The following is a 14400-nucleotide window of genomic DNA, read 5'->3' as shown; positions in this document are numbered from 1 at the left end:
CACTGCTGCAGATGTCTCCTTCTTTTTCCGTTTAGTTTTCCTCTCAAATCCGGGGGATTCCAGGGTCAGGGTACAACCATGCCTCATCGTTCCTACTGCTAAAGGATTTTATTCCTCAATGTGTATTTTTTTGGGAGTTTGTTGTCCTTTGAGAAGCAGACTGTTCCCCTGTGCTCCAAACTGTCTGGCTGGAAACAGTCCAGTGGCTTAGCTCTTTTCCTCGGGTGATGTAGCTGGCTCTGTGGTCCCGTCAATCAGGGCCTCAGTTTACTGGGTGGATCAATAGTTAACTTGTTGGTGGATACACTGAGCTGTAAATCTGTACAGCTGGATAATAGAATTCTGGCAGTTTTTGCTCTGCTGCTGTTTGTAGTGACCTGCAATAAATAGGGACCTAGCAATGCTATCAGGATTAAAGCCAATTAGCCCATCAGTCTCTTGTAACATGGCTGTCAATATGGACAGGCTTCGATTAAACTGCTCTAATTCGTTCAGGAGTTAAATTACATTTTAAAGTTGTTGGCTGCAAGAAAGACAGCATTGTGATATTATCGTATTGGCTTTTTAAATTGTATGTATGTGTTTATTTATTTATTTATTGGTTATGTTACTTTAAATGTTACTTGAGTCCACATTAAGCAGGTTGTTTAATTATGCATGTGCAGACACTACTCTCCTCTCCTCCTGCAGTTGTTTTGTCTCCTTGTCATCCCAGTTATTGGTCACATTACATTTCTATTTGTTAACACCTGAGCTCTGTGATTATAAGCAGCACACTAGGGAACGGCAGTGTGTGTACATTTTAAGACTTGGTGTCCAGATGCATAATGATGCATGCTTTGCTTGTGTGCTTTGTGAAATTACCAGTTGGATTGCAAGAACACTGGAGCATAACATCATTGTTTAACGTCTTCTATTTCTCTCTTACTTTAGTAACCATCTCTACCAGTGTATCCTTTGATGGTCTGCTGATGACTGGCCTCTACACCTCCACACCAGTCCAGTCAGCTCCCATCCCAGCTCCAGCTGCCTTCGGCTTTGGTGAGTCTTCCCGAGTAAACAGTATCAGATACTGAGTTGGTTGTTTAGAGTGGCCCCTCGCTAGAAGCTCAACTTAACTTTGCCTTTTAGCACAAACAAACAAATCTTCAAATACTTTAAATAGTATCTTAGTGTTGTGATTATGGGGTATCACAGTGAGCACAACCCAACTCAGTGAGCCATATCCGTTTTTAGTATAAGACCACTTCCCCACTTCTTTCGACAGGCCATGATGAATGAGGAGTGGGGATGATGTGACTGTGGGTTCAGCCAAATGGGTTTTCATTGATGTTTGAGAGAAGAAAAAACAAAAAACTGAATATGGGATTAGGAAGGGACTTTAGAGAATAATGCACACAAAGCCTCTGAGAGACAAAACTAAGCTTGAGACACCAAAAGAACATATTAATGGATAGAGGTCAGTTGGTCTTTTTGTGATATATGGTAACAGTATTCAGCATGTTGGTATTGTCAAATCACAGTTTTCTCTATCTTTGAATTATCTGTTTGGCATTGTCTTGGAACTAAATTTTAGTTCTACCTATGATTTAACAATGTGCATCACCTTTGCATACTACAAAATATAAAGTCAAATTTAGCCATAAAACGTTTTGTTCCGCGCAATCTAATTACACACTAAAGGGGCTGCTGAATTAAATTGCAACCTCTTTTTCTAGGGACACGATAAGGATTTTTAGATCCATATAAAGTATGTGCGGATGGAGCCCCTGTGTGAGGGGGCAGGGGCTCACTAGGGACAATCGACCAGCCATAAAGAACATGGCTACTGGCCCAGAACTGCTGCTCAGTGGGCTTACTTATCCTGACTAACTCTACTGTTCTTCAGATTCTGACTTCACCCCGGCCAGGGCAGCTCTTGGCCGCCCTGTTTACTGGGGAGGCATCCAAGCAAATATTGCGTCACCTTTGCTTCACTCTCATTAGTTTGAAAAGTTATTGGAGGAGGGCTAAAGAGTCTGATAGGCAACAGCTTGTGGAACTATGAGGCTCTGTATGGTTTCTGCAAAGTTTTTCAGCTGTGATGCTTAGAAATTTCACCGAGTCAGTCGCTCAGTTTGTCCTCAGCTTAAGAGCTCTGCATCCTCTCCTAGCACTGGCTTAATGGATCCACACAAGCATTGTTGTCATAAAGGCAATTAGAAGGATGATTTATTACAGCCACTACAGCCCTCTTCTTAGTGGTCTGACTTTGAGTGGGACTGCTGTAGAAATAAGTTTCATTTTTCCTTCCCTTTGTCTATACAGTTATGCAGATGTAGACACTTATACTTAAGTGGCATTAGCCTGGCTGGTCAGTAGACTGTGGTCCATGTAGATGTGTCAAATCTGGGGCTCTGAAGGCTCTTACTGTATGATTTAGGAGATCTGAAAACCCAAACATCCAGAGAAAGCTTCATCAATGAGCTCATGGAAACCCAGTGACATTGCTGTGCATAAGAGAGGCAGTGTTTGAGAAAAACATTCTTTGAACACAATGCAGTTACGAGAGATGGCGCACGATGTCCATTTTTGTTGTGATAAATATAAAGGGATCTAGGAGGAAAAGTGAGTCACCCAACTCCACAAGGGAGTTTAACTAATTCTGTGTTTAGTGAGTGTCTAAGAAACGGTGTGCTTCTAATTTCAAACAATGAATGCATATGGAACCAAAAATACATATGGACAGCAACCTGCAAATATACACACTGTAGAACTCGAGCTTTTTACATCAACTGTTTCAATGGTGGGTGGCTTGGCGAACATGTGGTTGACAGATGCGGGAAGGAACATGAATTCCAGCACAGGAAGAATGAACCCTTACTTCACTGCCACCATAGGAATGCACACACTGTGATCAGTGGTAAATTAAGAATGCTAAATGTTTTGGAGATTTGTAAACATAAACAACAGAGGGAACTGAAATATTTTATTTTTGCTGGGATAATTTTAGTGGCAAGGAAGGTTTAGAGAACATGAGTGGCAGCAAGGTTGGCGGTTTTGCAGTCTGTGTGGGGATGTCTATTGGTTTGTGTGAAAGACTGGAGCATGTCAGCCTCTGACGGAGAACTCACCCCTCACTGGTCTTTTATGGAAAACTTGGAAAACCAGTGCATGTATACACATAATCTAAATGCAGGCTTATACACATACTGGTTGTCTTCTTTTTCTGTCTTTTGTTCTTTTTCTGTTTTGGTTTGTCAAATGGATAAAATTATGCATGAACACTATGAGTTTAAAACGGAAAAAGTCAGCTTCTCATTGGCTTCCACTCCCTATGAGTAACAATGCACTGTAGACTACATGTGTAATAAAAAAGTGTGAAAATGTAAGTGACGTTTTTTTACTGCATCGTCAGAACTCAGGGCCCACTCAGTGTCTTATTAACTGAAGTGTGATGGAGCAGTTGCGGTGGCCATCAAGGTAATTTTTGACTTCTGGGTTGAGCTGCAGCTCCTGTTGCCAAAGGCTTAGTCTTCTATTGAGTTAAGCCAGGATAACCCCCATGAGCATCTGGGTGGGTAACCACAGCCCTTTATGATACTTTATGAGTCTTTTCTCTGGCTAATGCAGAATCACACAAACTGGAGCAAAAAACTTTACCTGGACATGACTCCTAAATATAACAGAGAAGCAGCACAGACGTTAAATTGTGGTTTTCATAAATGTGCCCATAAGAGGGTCTGGTAAACATAGCAATGATTTGGTTTTAGAGTGCCAGGGACTGGCAGGAAAGGCTCAACGTGCATTTTGTGCTTCATGTAGTACTCTCAATATACAGTTAATGGATGAGGCAGAGCATGTAAAGTGATTTATTGTGTAGTAGAGTTTGACAGCCCAATTAATAATTGTACCAATAAACTGTGTGTGTATGTGTGTCATTCTGTGTGTGTGTGTGTGTGTGTGTGTGTGTGTAAGTAACATGCATGGAGGGGTTGTCTTTACACACTGCCAGAAAAGCAACATGAGTCTGGAATGACTCAGCTGCTGGAGAATTCCAACTGCCTTATGGTTTTTCCCTCCTTTGACTTTTATTCCATTAAGAGCTCTTTATTTTCAGTCCAGTCTCTTGACATTATGAACGTAATTCACACAGATTTCAATCTAGAATATATTTTTTTAAAACGAGAAATGCTATGCATTAGAATTGGATTTCTTTTATTCTGCTTAACAGAACAATATACTGCTGTATGTCACACAGATATTATAGGGAGATGAGTTAGATACAGACAAGAGCCTGGATAGAAAGAAAGCTTCCCTAATGGCAAAATATGGCCCATCACAACATTATTTATTCAAATCCCAAGGGAGAACATGTAATTGTTCTAAATATCTAAAAAAAAAAAACTGAATAACTTTTAATTATGATAATGAACAAAATCCATTTGAAGGTAGGAGAGAGGTTTTAAAAATAACAGCCTCACTCTCCTCTCACAAAGTGTGAGAGGAGAGTGAGAGGAGATGATTGGAGAAAGTGTACATGAAAAACGGCAAAAGAGGACCAGTGAAAACTAGACAGTATGTTGAATGATATAAGGAGGCGGAAGGAGAGAAAGAAGATGAGATGATGCATTCCATCACAGCCTCTGACGGAGTGGCTGATTGCTGCTGCACTGCCAATGCTGAGCTGCTGACAAACTGGTCATTGATGGATGGCTCGTTTGCAAAGTGATGTTTATTTTGTCGTTATTTGCATATTTGTATGTATTTGTAGGGCGGTTGTCTTTTGCTAGCAAGGATCAGCCCCCATCTCAATATGACAGATCTGTCTTGCTGACAAAATGGACAGCCTAGTGACAGGGACATCCTGCCGACACTCTGTCCCCATGACGAATGAGCTCATGTTAACACATTGGCCGATTAAAGATAAAATCCTGCTGCACCTTGAACTGTGGAGGAGAGGCAAAAAAGGGTGCCAAACACACATTTAACAGGAGTCATGCATAAATCGTAAAATAGAAATGCAAAAAAATGAATGATTGTTCTTTTTTATTATGCACAATTATGCGCTCAAATCCAGATATCCATACACTCATCTATCTCAAGACTGAAGGTCGACTGTCTGCGCCCTCTTGCCACCAAGCCAGATTGAATGTCAGCCAGAATGTCAGACTATGAGCGATGGCAGCACATCATGTCAGTATTTAGAGAGACACTCTCCTCAGTGTATTCCTACTGAATAAAGCCTTAGTTTGAAATTCCTGTGTTTTCTCAAACATAGTACTAACAGTCCCAGGAGAACACAAGTGTGCTTCCACATATCCCCTCCATCAGTGAGATGAGAGAAATACTGTGAAGGAGATACTGGGTAAGGAGCATGGTAGGTAAAGAGGAATGATATAGAGGAAGGGTGGTGCACGGAGGAGAGAAGGGGGAAAGAGGTTCCCATGTGGGGAGAAGCTGTCAGTCCCTCGGAGACTTCAAACACACTGCAGCCCTGTGATCAGCCTGCTCCCTGGCTCTCTGCTGACAGCTCCCTGACTGCACCGCTTAGACTCCTTCGTCGGCACACACCACTATACACGTACACACTCATATACACTTGCTTGCTACCATAAGAGCTCTCACACTCTGACTTACCCACTTATACCCTAACACATTCAAATTCCATTGACATACACACACTCATGCTAATTCTCACACTGAGGATGCGCATTTGTGACACTTTTGCTAGGACATCAATCTTCACAATAACCTTGAACAAGTTCTTCTGTTGCAAGTTGGTCAAGGACACCCCACAGTGCCAAACTGTTGCTCTTGAACTATGGGCTGAAGGGAGGCAGTGCAGTACTGCTGGTGATGATGTTAATAACGATGACTTATCTAAGCCATTACTCCTACTCTGCTCAGGGCTGAGGCACCCAAAGGCAGATCCCTCCTGATGATGAATTCATTAGTGCAGAAGATGAAATGAGTTCTTAGGGGCAGGGTTATGTACGGGAGGTGATTTGTGTTCTCTGCAGCACAGAGTTAGATCAGATATTGAGATCAGCTGGATTGGCTTGTTGTAAATCTCCTGACTTTGCTTGTGCAGGATTTCCTTACCCTTCTTGCCCAGACAAGAGCCTCTGTGCAGTCCCTCCCATTGCACGACATGTCCTCCCCGACTGACACACACACATTCACAGTGCCCAAGGTGTTACTAGCAAGTAGCTACCCAGCGGGTACTGTTGAGTCCACGGGAATGTTTAAGCGATTACGCATCACAAGTCATGTCCCTTTTTTATTGGCAAAGCCTCCTGAGAAACACAAAGCAACCCTACCTTCAAAGAATCCAAAAAGAATACAGCATAACCCATTATTAAACTAAAGTACTCCCACAGGAGACTCCAGACTACTGCATCAGTAGCATCCTAAAGCAGAGGTCTTGCCTTTCAGGTGTGATGGTACAGTATACATACTGGAGCACTCCTGCTGGGAATTAACTGATTCATTTAGTGTATTCTAGCTGCCTTTGAAAACACAGTCCCTTCTTTGAACTCCCACAGCGTCACTAGATGTACTGACATTTCTATGTAGTGTCAATATGCGTGTCTGTGTTCCTGCATGTGTCCACTGGCGACTTTTTCCTTTTTGCTGTATTTTTTGCGTCCACATGTATGGTGAAAATGATTGAGGGTGGCACAGAGCGCAGAATTAAAGGAAAGCATGAACTGGACTGACTCTAGCAGAGATTTCAAAGTCATGTGTGAGCTGTTGGGCAGTTTTGTTTTTTTATTTTTATTTTTTTTATCCTGCAGGAGAGAGCAGCAGGCGTAGGCTGATTCTCCCATGTGTGGTCTCTCTTGAGCAGAGCAATGTTATTTTCTGCCATGTAGAGAGGTTGGTTACATGCCAGAAAGAATGAGAGAGGAGAGAGAAATAAAGATAGAATAAAGACAGAGAGAGCTTTGACTCAAAGACTGCTCAGTTTGACACATTTCTGTGAACGCTAGTGGGTTTGCATCATTTCAACACAGAGGCAAGCTGACTTTGAAATGTGTTTTTTTTGTTGTTGTTGTTTGTGTTGTGATATAAAACTCCTTACATTCTATACCTCCTCATGCACCTTGCAAGTGTGTGGGTATCTGTGGATTTGGTGTGCAAACTGAGATAAGTGATTTTACAAAGTCTTCTTTGCAAAGTGCATACCATCCAGGCAGCACTCTGGGGTCTATTCATATTTAAAGTTCCCTCATAGAGAGTATTACAAATAGTGGGAGTGCTCACTCTGGAGTCTGTAAGATGAGGAAGCTTAGTGGCTTTACTGGTTTCTCCCTGTAGGACCCTGCCTGGATCTGGCTTTCCACCCTCTAAAAGCCTCGGTGAAGAAAAGAATCCTCCACTGTTTTATTATATAGAGGTTAACTGCAAACAACTCACCCGGATCTAACCTGACCCATATTTTAACAAGAAAAAATTGTTGGTGACCTTCTCTGTGTTTCTTCCTTGTGACTGTTGCAGTGATTAGATCACTGCCTCCCAGAACTCCAGACGAGGCACAGCTACAACCTCCTCCATAAAAACATGTAGATAGACACACATACTATTTATGCACACATATCCAAATGCATCACAGGCATTATGCCTTGCTTTCCCAAGGCTTGGCTCGGCACCCTTCTGCCCCAGGTCTCTCGTTCATACTCGACATGAGTGTGAGGACAGGGCCTGTGAGGCCGCAGCCTCACCAGTTTGTTTACTTGCTGCACTGACGGGTGGGAGCAGGGATGTGGGTGTGCAAAATTAGCACAAGTCAAATCAGATTAATTAATCCCCAGCTCAAAATATTAGCAAGAGGAGTCGTGTTGAATTAAAAATCAAATTAACCCTGGCGCCTGCCGGTAAAGCTGTGTTGTGCCAAGCTACAATGACACACCCCCACAGAAGGCAGCCGCTCTTGGGCTTCACTGATGGATGGACATAGGATGGATGAAGGGGTGACAGAAGAAATGGGTGCTCAAAGCTCCTTCTGTCAGTGCTCGTGGGTGCTAGAGGGGTGGGTGAAGGGGACTTTAGTGACTTTGCCACCTAATGTGAAAAGCTGGCTACAGAGCTGGCTGTCCTCCACTGGGTGTTGCTCCACAGGCCTTGCACCGTTGGTACTCAGCAGGCTCAGATGGATCACTCTCATTAGGACTTTTAGCAACACCTCACCCTGATGGTTTACATAACATACACACACACTCAAGCCTGAAACGGAAATGTTAAACAGTTCATTGTTTCTCCACATGACTCTATTTAAACATAAAGGGAAGGAAAAGCAAGGTTTTTATGAAATTAATTGCTGAGTTATGACAAGATGTCAACATACAGTAACTAAAAAGAAAACCAAGTGACCAAACAACATGAAAAATCTCATGATCAAACATGTTTTCCAGGTAGTCATCCATCATTCCATTTTCTGTAGCTGCTTATTATTTTCAGGGTTGCAGAGGGCTGGAGCCTATCCCACCTGTCATTGTGTGAGAGGCGGGGTACATCCTGGTAAGGTCACCGGTTTATCTCAGGGCCAACACAGAGACATATACATAGACGGAAAACCATTCACACCTACAGACAATTTAGAATCGCCAATTAACCTAACATGAATGTCTTTGGACTGTGGGAGGAAACCGCTGTATCCGGAGGAAACACAGGGAGATAATAAAAACAACACAGGGCCAGGACCTTCCAGCTGTGAGGCTTTAGTGCTAAGCACCCCATCACTGTGCTCCCCTAGGTAGACGTACTAGGTAAAATTCTTAAAATGGAAAAAATTCTCAAAATCCATGGATTTGTTGTGTGCTTGGGGTTGTTTTGTCCTTTGAGAAGGATTACAGGGCTGTGCAAAGAAGTAGATCATCGTAGAAATCATCTATCATATAGGGTGGGGTTAAAAACACCCAGCATTTACGTATTTGACTCAGCAACATTCATTTCAATTATGACACATTAGTTAAGGACTGTAATATTATGCTTGACTAGTGTTTCTGTATTCCATTTGTCATTCATGCTTGTATGGGTTGTAGTTTGAACTGAAAGAAAGCAGTATGCAGCCTCAAGCAATTAACTAAATGTTTATTTTGTGAATAAGTTTAGTTTTTTGGTTTTATATAGATTGCACATGTGTAAGACATATTACAGCAGCCTGAGCAATTATTAAACTAGTATTAGATTTTTCATATATTATCAAACTTTATTGGTAACAGTTTTTTCTTCCTACCTTTAAGCTGGTGGGAGCCATACTTATAGCTTTTGTGTGTGTATATATGTGTGTTTCTGTGTGTGTGAATATGTGGGTGTGTGTATGTGTGTGTGTTTTTTTTGTGTGTGAATGTGTGGGTGTGTATGTGTCTGGCCTTTAGAAGTTTATACATGATGGATGATTGAGTCTGTGAGACACAATAAAAGCCTAAATAAAAGTGCTTTTGGTAAACGTTTTTTATGCCCAAAAATTGGTCAGATGCTTACATCAAGGATGTGCCAGCATACAAAAATGGCTTCCTTCACAGAATATTCACGTAAATGTGTGTCCTGTGCACAACACAGAGGACATTTGCACAGTCAATCTCTCATGCACATCTGTGCAAACGTACACATTAGCAAAGGACACCTCCATGTGTCTCTCGCTCCCACAGTAAAACCCTTTCATTCATGTGGCAAACCTCTCCCTCTCACTTTTTCCCACAGAGTTTCTTACCCCTTTTTCCCCTGGCCACTGGCATCTTTCACCACCCATATTAACACACAGCTTCCTTCTGGCAACGCTGTGCCGAACCCCTGCCATCAACATAGTGCTGCCAAACTGTCTCCATGGCAGTGTGATTGGCAGGTGCTGAGATGGATACCCATTTCAGCCAACTGCAGATCGGAGGTGGGTTGTCATGTGCCATGAGACCCTGCAGTGGTCCAGCTGACTAGCTGAGCATTATGTTGGGAACTAGGGGTGAGTGCGACAGAATGGGCGAACACAAACACATACACACATAGCATGGGATCATTCTGCAGTACAAAGCGTATGGGGTCCCTACTCAGGCTGTCATTTCTGTAGTGATGTATCATTTATGTCCCTATTGTGTGGCCTTCTCTTTAACCATGTTGACAAAGGCATTATTCAGGCTTTTGACAGGTTCCCATATAATTCACAGGCTTATAATAACACGTTAATGCTCCAGTAGGTTTATGACACGTTTTTAGAATTGCCACATGAAATATGAACCTTTAATGGGCTTGGCTGTCCAAATTATCTGGGGTGGTGTACTCGGAAGAATGAGTCCTTACTGTATAAGGCTAATATCTGAGTGTGCGCATATGCCGCAGGACAAACGTGCATCATAAACTTTAATGTGTGCTACTTAAATGAGACCCACTTTTTGTGTTTAATCAAGTGTGTTTTTGAGGAAAATATATAATATTAATCAAAATAGTATAATAATAATTTTAAATATGGTTTAAATTCCCAAGACAAAGAAATAAGTTACCTAATCTCCCAATACACTACTTCATAGGGTTTTTATTAAAGTATCAAGCCTAGGGCTATAGACACACATCCATATATATGGATGTATACGTATGGATCATTCCATACGTACATGGTCCTAATTATAAATGTGTTTCTGTCTGTGCACTGCCTGACATTAAAGATGGTCAGTAAATCAATAATAACAATTTCTCCAGTAAAAGAAAAGTTGGAGCAGTTTACCATTTACTGTTATACCTAGATTCCTTTTTCCTTTAGAAAAAGCAGTGCATTTCATCACTTTCTTTCTATCTGCACCTCCTTAGTAACAGAGCAGGGAAGATGTGTTTAATACTCTTAAAGTCATATTAAAAAAGCAATCAAATACAGGCACATTACTCAAAGCAAGAGTTTCCTCTTGCTCCACAAGCCAAACATTGCTGAAGGACAGTTGTTGAATGGCTACAAACTTCAGTAGCAATTTGGTACTGACCAGATGTCAAATGGTGTGTATAAACTCTGAATGATTCTGGTAAATGTGCGCATCAATTTGAATAGTGCCACTTGGATCCTCACAATTCTGCCACAAAGCTTAACTATCAGCTCCTGCTGGGCCTACAGTGTGAAGCCACTGCCAGGCTGAGCCACCGATTGCCCATCTGCTCCATCAGGGAGAATTCTCACTCCATCTATTAGGCTTGTTTTGAGCCTGGCTATGGAAAGCTCATTAGCTTTGCAAAGTGAGATGTAAAGACGGATAAAAATGCAGTGTCTAAACAGAGAGATGTTAAACAGGACACAGACAGATGTGAATTAAAGTGTTTACATATTTTAAAGAGGAAAGACCAGATGGAAAGAAAAAATGTGGAGACATCTTTGTTACTGGAGACTTGGATGGATTGATTATGAATAAATAAGTGGCTGTCAACCTATCGCTTCCTTTTTATGGGAAGTTTTCGAAATTCCATGCAGTTACCAGCAGAGATTGATGTTGGGGTGACAGTCCTACAACCAACATGTGACCCCTAAAATCCTGACACACCCATTTCCTGTGTTTCTTTCTATCTCAGTGAGTATGTGTGTGGGCATTCTCGGAAATGTATAGGCATGTGTGTGTGTGTGTGTGTGTGTGTTTGGATTCATATTTATGAAACAAACTCTGCCCAGTCATACCGTGGGAGTTAGCAGGTCATCTTCCCTTGCCATTAATCACTGCCGACAGCTCATAAGTGCCAAATCTGCATGTGAAAGAACTGCGTGTGCATGTATTTGCATGTGTGCATGTGACTGGGGATGTGTGTTTGCAACAGTCCCCCTGCTTACTGAAATAGAAACAGCTCCTCCTGGTATTTATCTAACATGCAGCATGAATGCACGTCCGGTGGTATTTGTACTGCAGCTACAACTTCAGTCATAGAGTCCATAGAGTATGTGAAGATCGATCACAGTTGACTGAGCATAAATTGTGCCTTCTTAAAAATCATAAAATGTTGTTATGATTTTCTCGTAGCACACACCAGTTAGCCACTTAGAATGGGTTTTGATTCACACAACTGGTTCACGAATTTAGAAGGATCAACAGTGAGAAAAGTGGAGATGAACAAAGCACAAAATAAGGGCAGTCGAAACACACAAATTAAGTTAAGGTGTATCATATATGATGTTTGAGAGATGTTGAATATAATAACTCAAAGGTCAACTGAGCTCAGAGTAATGTTTTCTCTAGTTGGTGTGTCACTAGCATATGAGGACTCAAGGCTTTGTTATAGATTTTTAGTTTGCAATATAGCTTTCTACTATTCTGCTTATCTCCATGAAATGAACCAGGAATGTCAATGTTCCCGTTTCTCTTTCCAAGTTCACTACAGTTTGTTGCTTTACTGGAACATTTGGGATTTGGATTTCATTGAATAATAGTGATTCCTCTCTTTCTCTTTCTCTTTCTCTCTCTCTCTCTCTCTCTCTCTCTCTCTCTCTCTCTCTCTCTCTCTATGCTCAGACTTGAAAGGAACTAGATTCATTATTTGCATTTTTACGCCTGAGTGTATTTTTCAAGTGGGAATAGAAATTCAGGGTAGTGTTGAGTCCCATCGCTCCTGTGTCCTGGAGTGCATCAGCCTGCCTTTTCATCTTCACCCTAGCCTAACTGCTCTCTGCTTCTTTTTAGCCGTAACCCCAGTTCTTTCCTCTCCCTTTCTGTATTGCTTTCTCTTGGTGTCTGCTGATATTTTGATTATAGTTTTTCACAATTCTTTTCCTTTTATCCAATATTTGTTTATTTTACTCTTGTTGTTACAGTATCTGGTGATACACTAGCTTAGTTGTATTACAGGAGCGTGCCATAACTCACAAACCATTTAGACTGACACTACAGTTGTTGGTTATTGAGCAGCAGCACAGTATTGTGAATGTAAATACTAATTTCAATGAGTTAGTCATTGTTTTTGTCCTCCTGTCCACACTAGCCACAGCTCTTTACTTTGTCCTTTTACTTTGTCTTCTGCTTAGTCTGCTGTTCAACTCCATCACCACACTTCTCCCTTTCCAGATAGTATTTCATTTGCCACGAGAGCTAAGCTTCTATTATGCACATCTGCAGGGTTTCTCAAATTCCTCTATGGCAATGCGGTGAGAAGGATTCACAATGTGACTCCATCCCTTCTTCTGCCACAAAATTGGACAAAAATGTTGTCTTGACTGCTTTGGTTGTGGCAGTGAATTTGTGGCTCGTAGCAGCAAGGTAATTGCTCGGAAAATGGCACTTTTTCTCAAAAGAGTTAAAAAAAAAAATATGCACATGTTCCTGTGTGCAACATAAGACCAGCACAAAAACAATTTCCGTTGTTCTGTATGTTGACAGTAAAGACAGGCTGCTGAGGAGCTCTTGCTTAGAAAAACACCACAATAAGCCTAGACAGTAATGTGTGTTTATGTGTGTGTCCCTGTTTGTGTGTGTGTGTGCGTGTGTGCTTTAGAATAAATCTTTGCCATTATGCAGAGATGTTGAGTTGCTGATGTGATTGGAGAACCAAAGTACTCTTTGTGGGTGATTACATCTCAGTCTGTTGTTACACACCAGCAGCTCCTTAGAATGGTATAGGGCTGCTTCGCTCCACACTTTGTAAATCTGACAACTTAGGCACACATGCTGCACACACTTGCCTATAATGACACAATATGTTGTTGCCATGTGAAAACGTCTTGTATTATTTAGTTTTAATGATTATTCAGTTTGAACTTCAGTTAAAGAGTTTGATGTTTCCTGTGAGATGAGAAAATGCACACCTCCTAGGTTTAAGACCTTTGTAAATCTCCAGAGTAAAATAAATGTATGATGCTTAATCTAAAAACAAGTTTGTTTTTCTTAGTTTTTCAGCCAACAGCAGTAATAACTGAATTTGTTTGTTTGTGCCATAACACACACATACACATCAACATAAATTTGATATAACACTACAAATGAGCACATGGAAAAACACACATACACACACAACTGGCTGAGTCAAACAGAAACCTTTATGGTGCTGTCGACATAGTGTGTATTTATGGATGCAATCTGTGAGGTCAAATTTATTACTGTCAGAAATGGGTGGAATTATTTCTCTTTGAATAATTAATTTTGAACCACACACACAGAGGCACATACCACACACTCACAATGTTTGCATATTGGTTTGCACATTGATTTAGGGGATATTAAAGCTCTGATGTTATTAATCATTGCTGATTATGTTTTGCTGAAGTGAATTAACGATACAGGAGAGATGAGGAATGTGTTTGGAGGTTACAAAAAGTGCCTTAGCTCAGCGCACATCTTCATATTTAGATAGCACATTATATATTATTCATTTTTAAAGTGAATGATTCTGTCCTCAGTGTGCACTCGACCACACTGTTGACTTATTGTTGTAGAACTATGACAAATACCAAGATGATGTTTTTGG

General features: G+C 41.2%; 1 protein-coding gene across 3 annotated transcripts in view; it reads left to right on the top strand.

The window, feature by feature from the left end:
* Positions 1–14400, top strand: part of reln (reelin) — a 94081-nt gene that overhangs the window by 19761 nt on the left and 59920 nt on the right. For all 3 annotated transcript variants that reach the window (XM_067501922.1, XM_067501924.1, XM_067501923.1), the window contains exon 2: positions 934–1041. In XM_067501922.1, the coding sequence (XP_067358023.1) occupies positions 934–1041 (108 nt within the window). The remainder of the gene's footprint in view (positions 1–933; positions 1042–14400) is intronic.

The sequence above is a fragment of the Channa argus genome, chromosome 4 (assembly GCF_033026475.1).
Source record: "Channa argus isolate prfri chromosome 4, Channa argus male v1.0, whole genome shotgun sequence".
In the NCBI taxonomy this organism is placed as follows: domain Eukaryota; kingdom Metazoa; phylum Chordata; class Actinopteri; order Anabantiformes; family Channidae; genus Channa; species Channa argus.
This window is presented reverse-complemented; position numbering and strand designations above follow the sequence as displayed.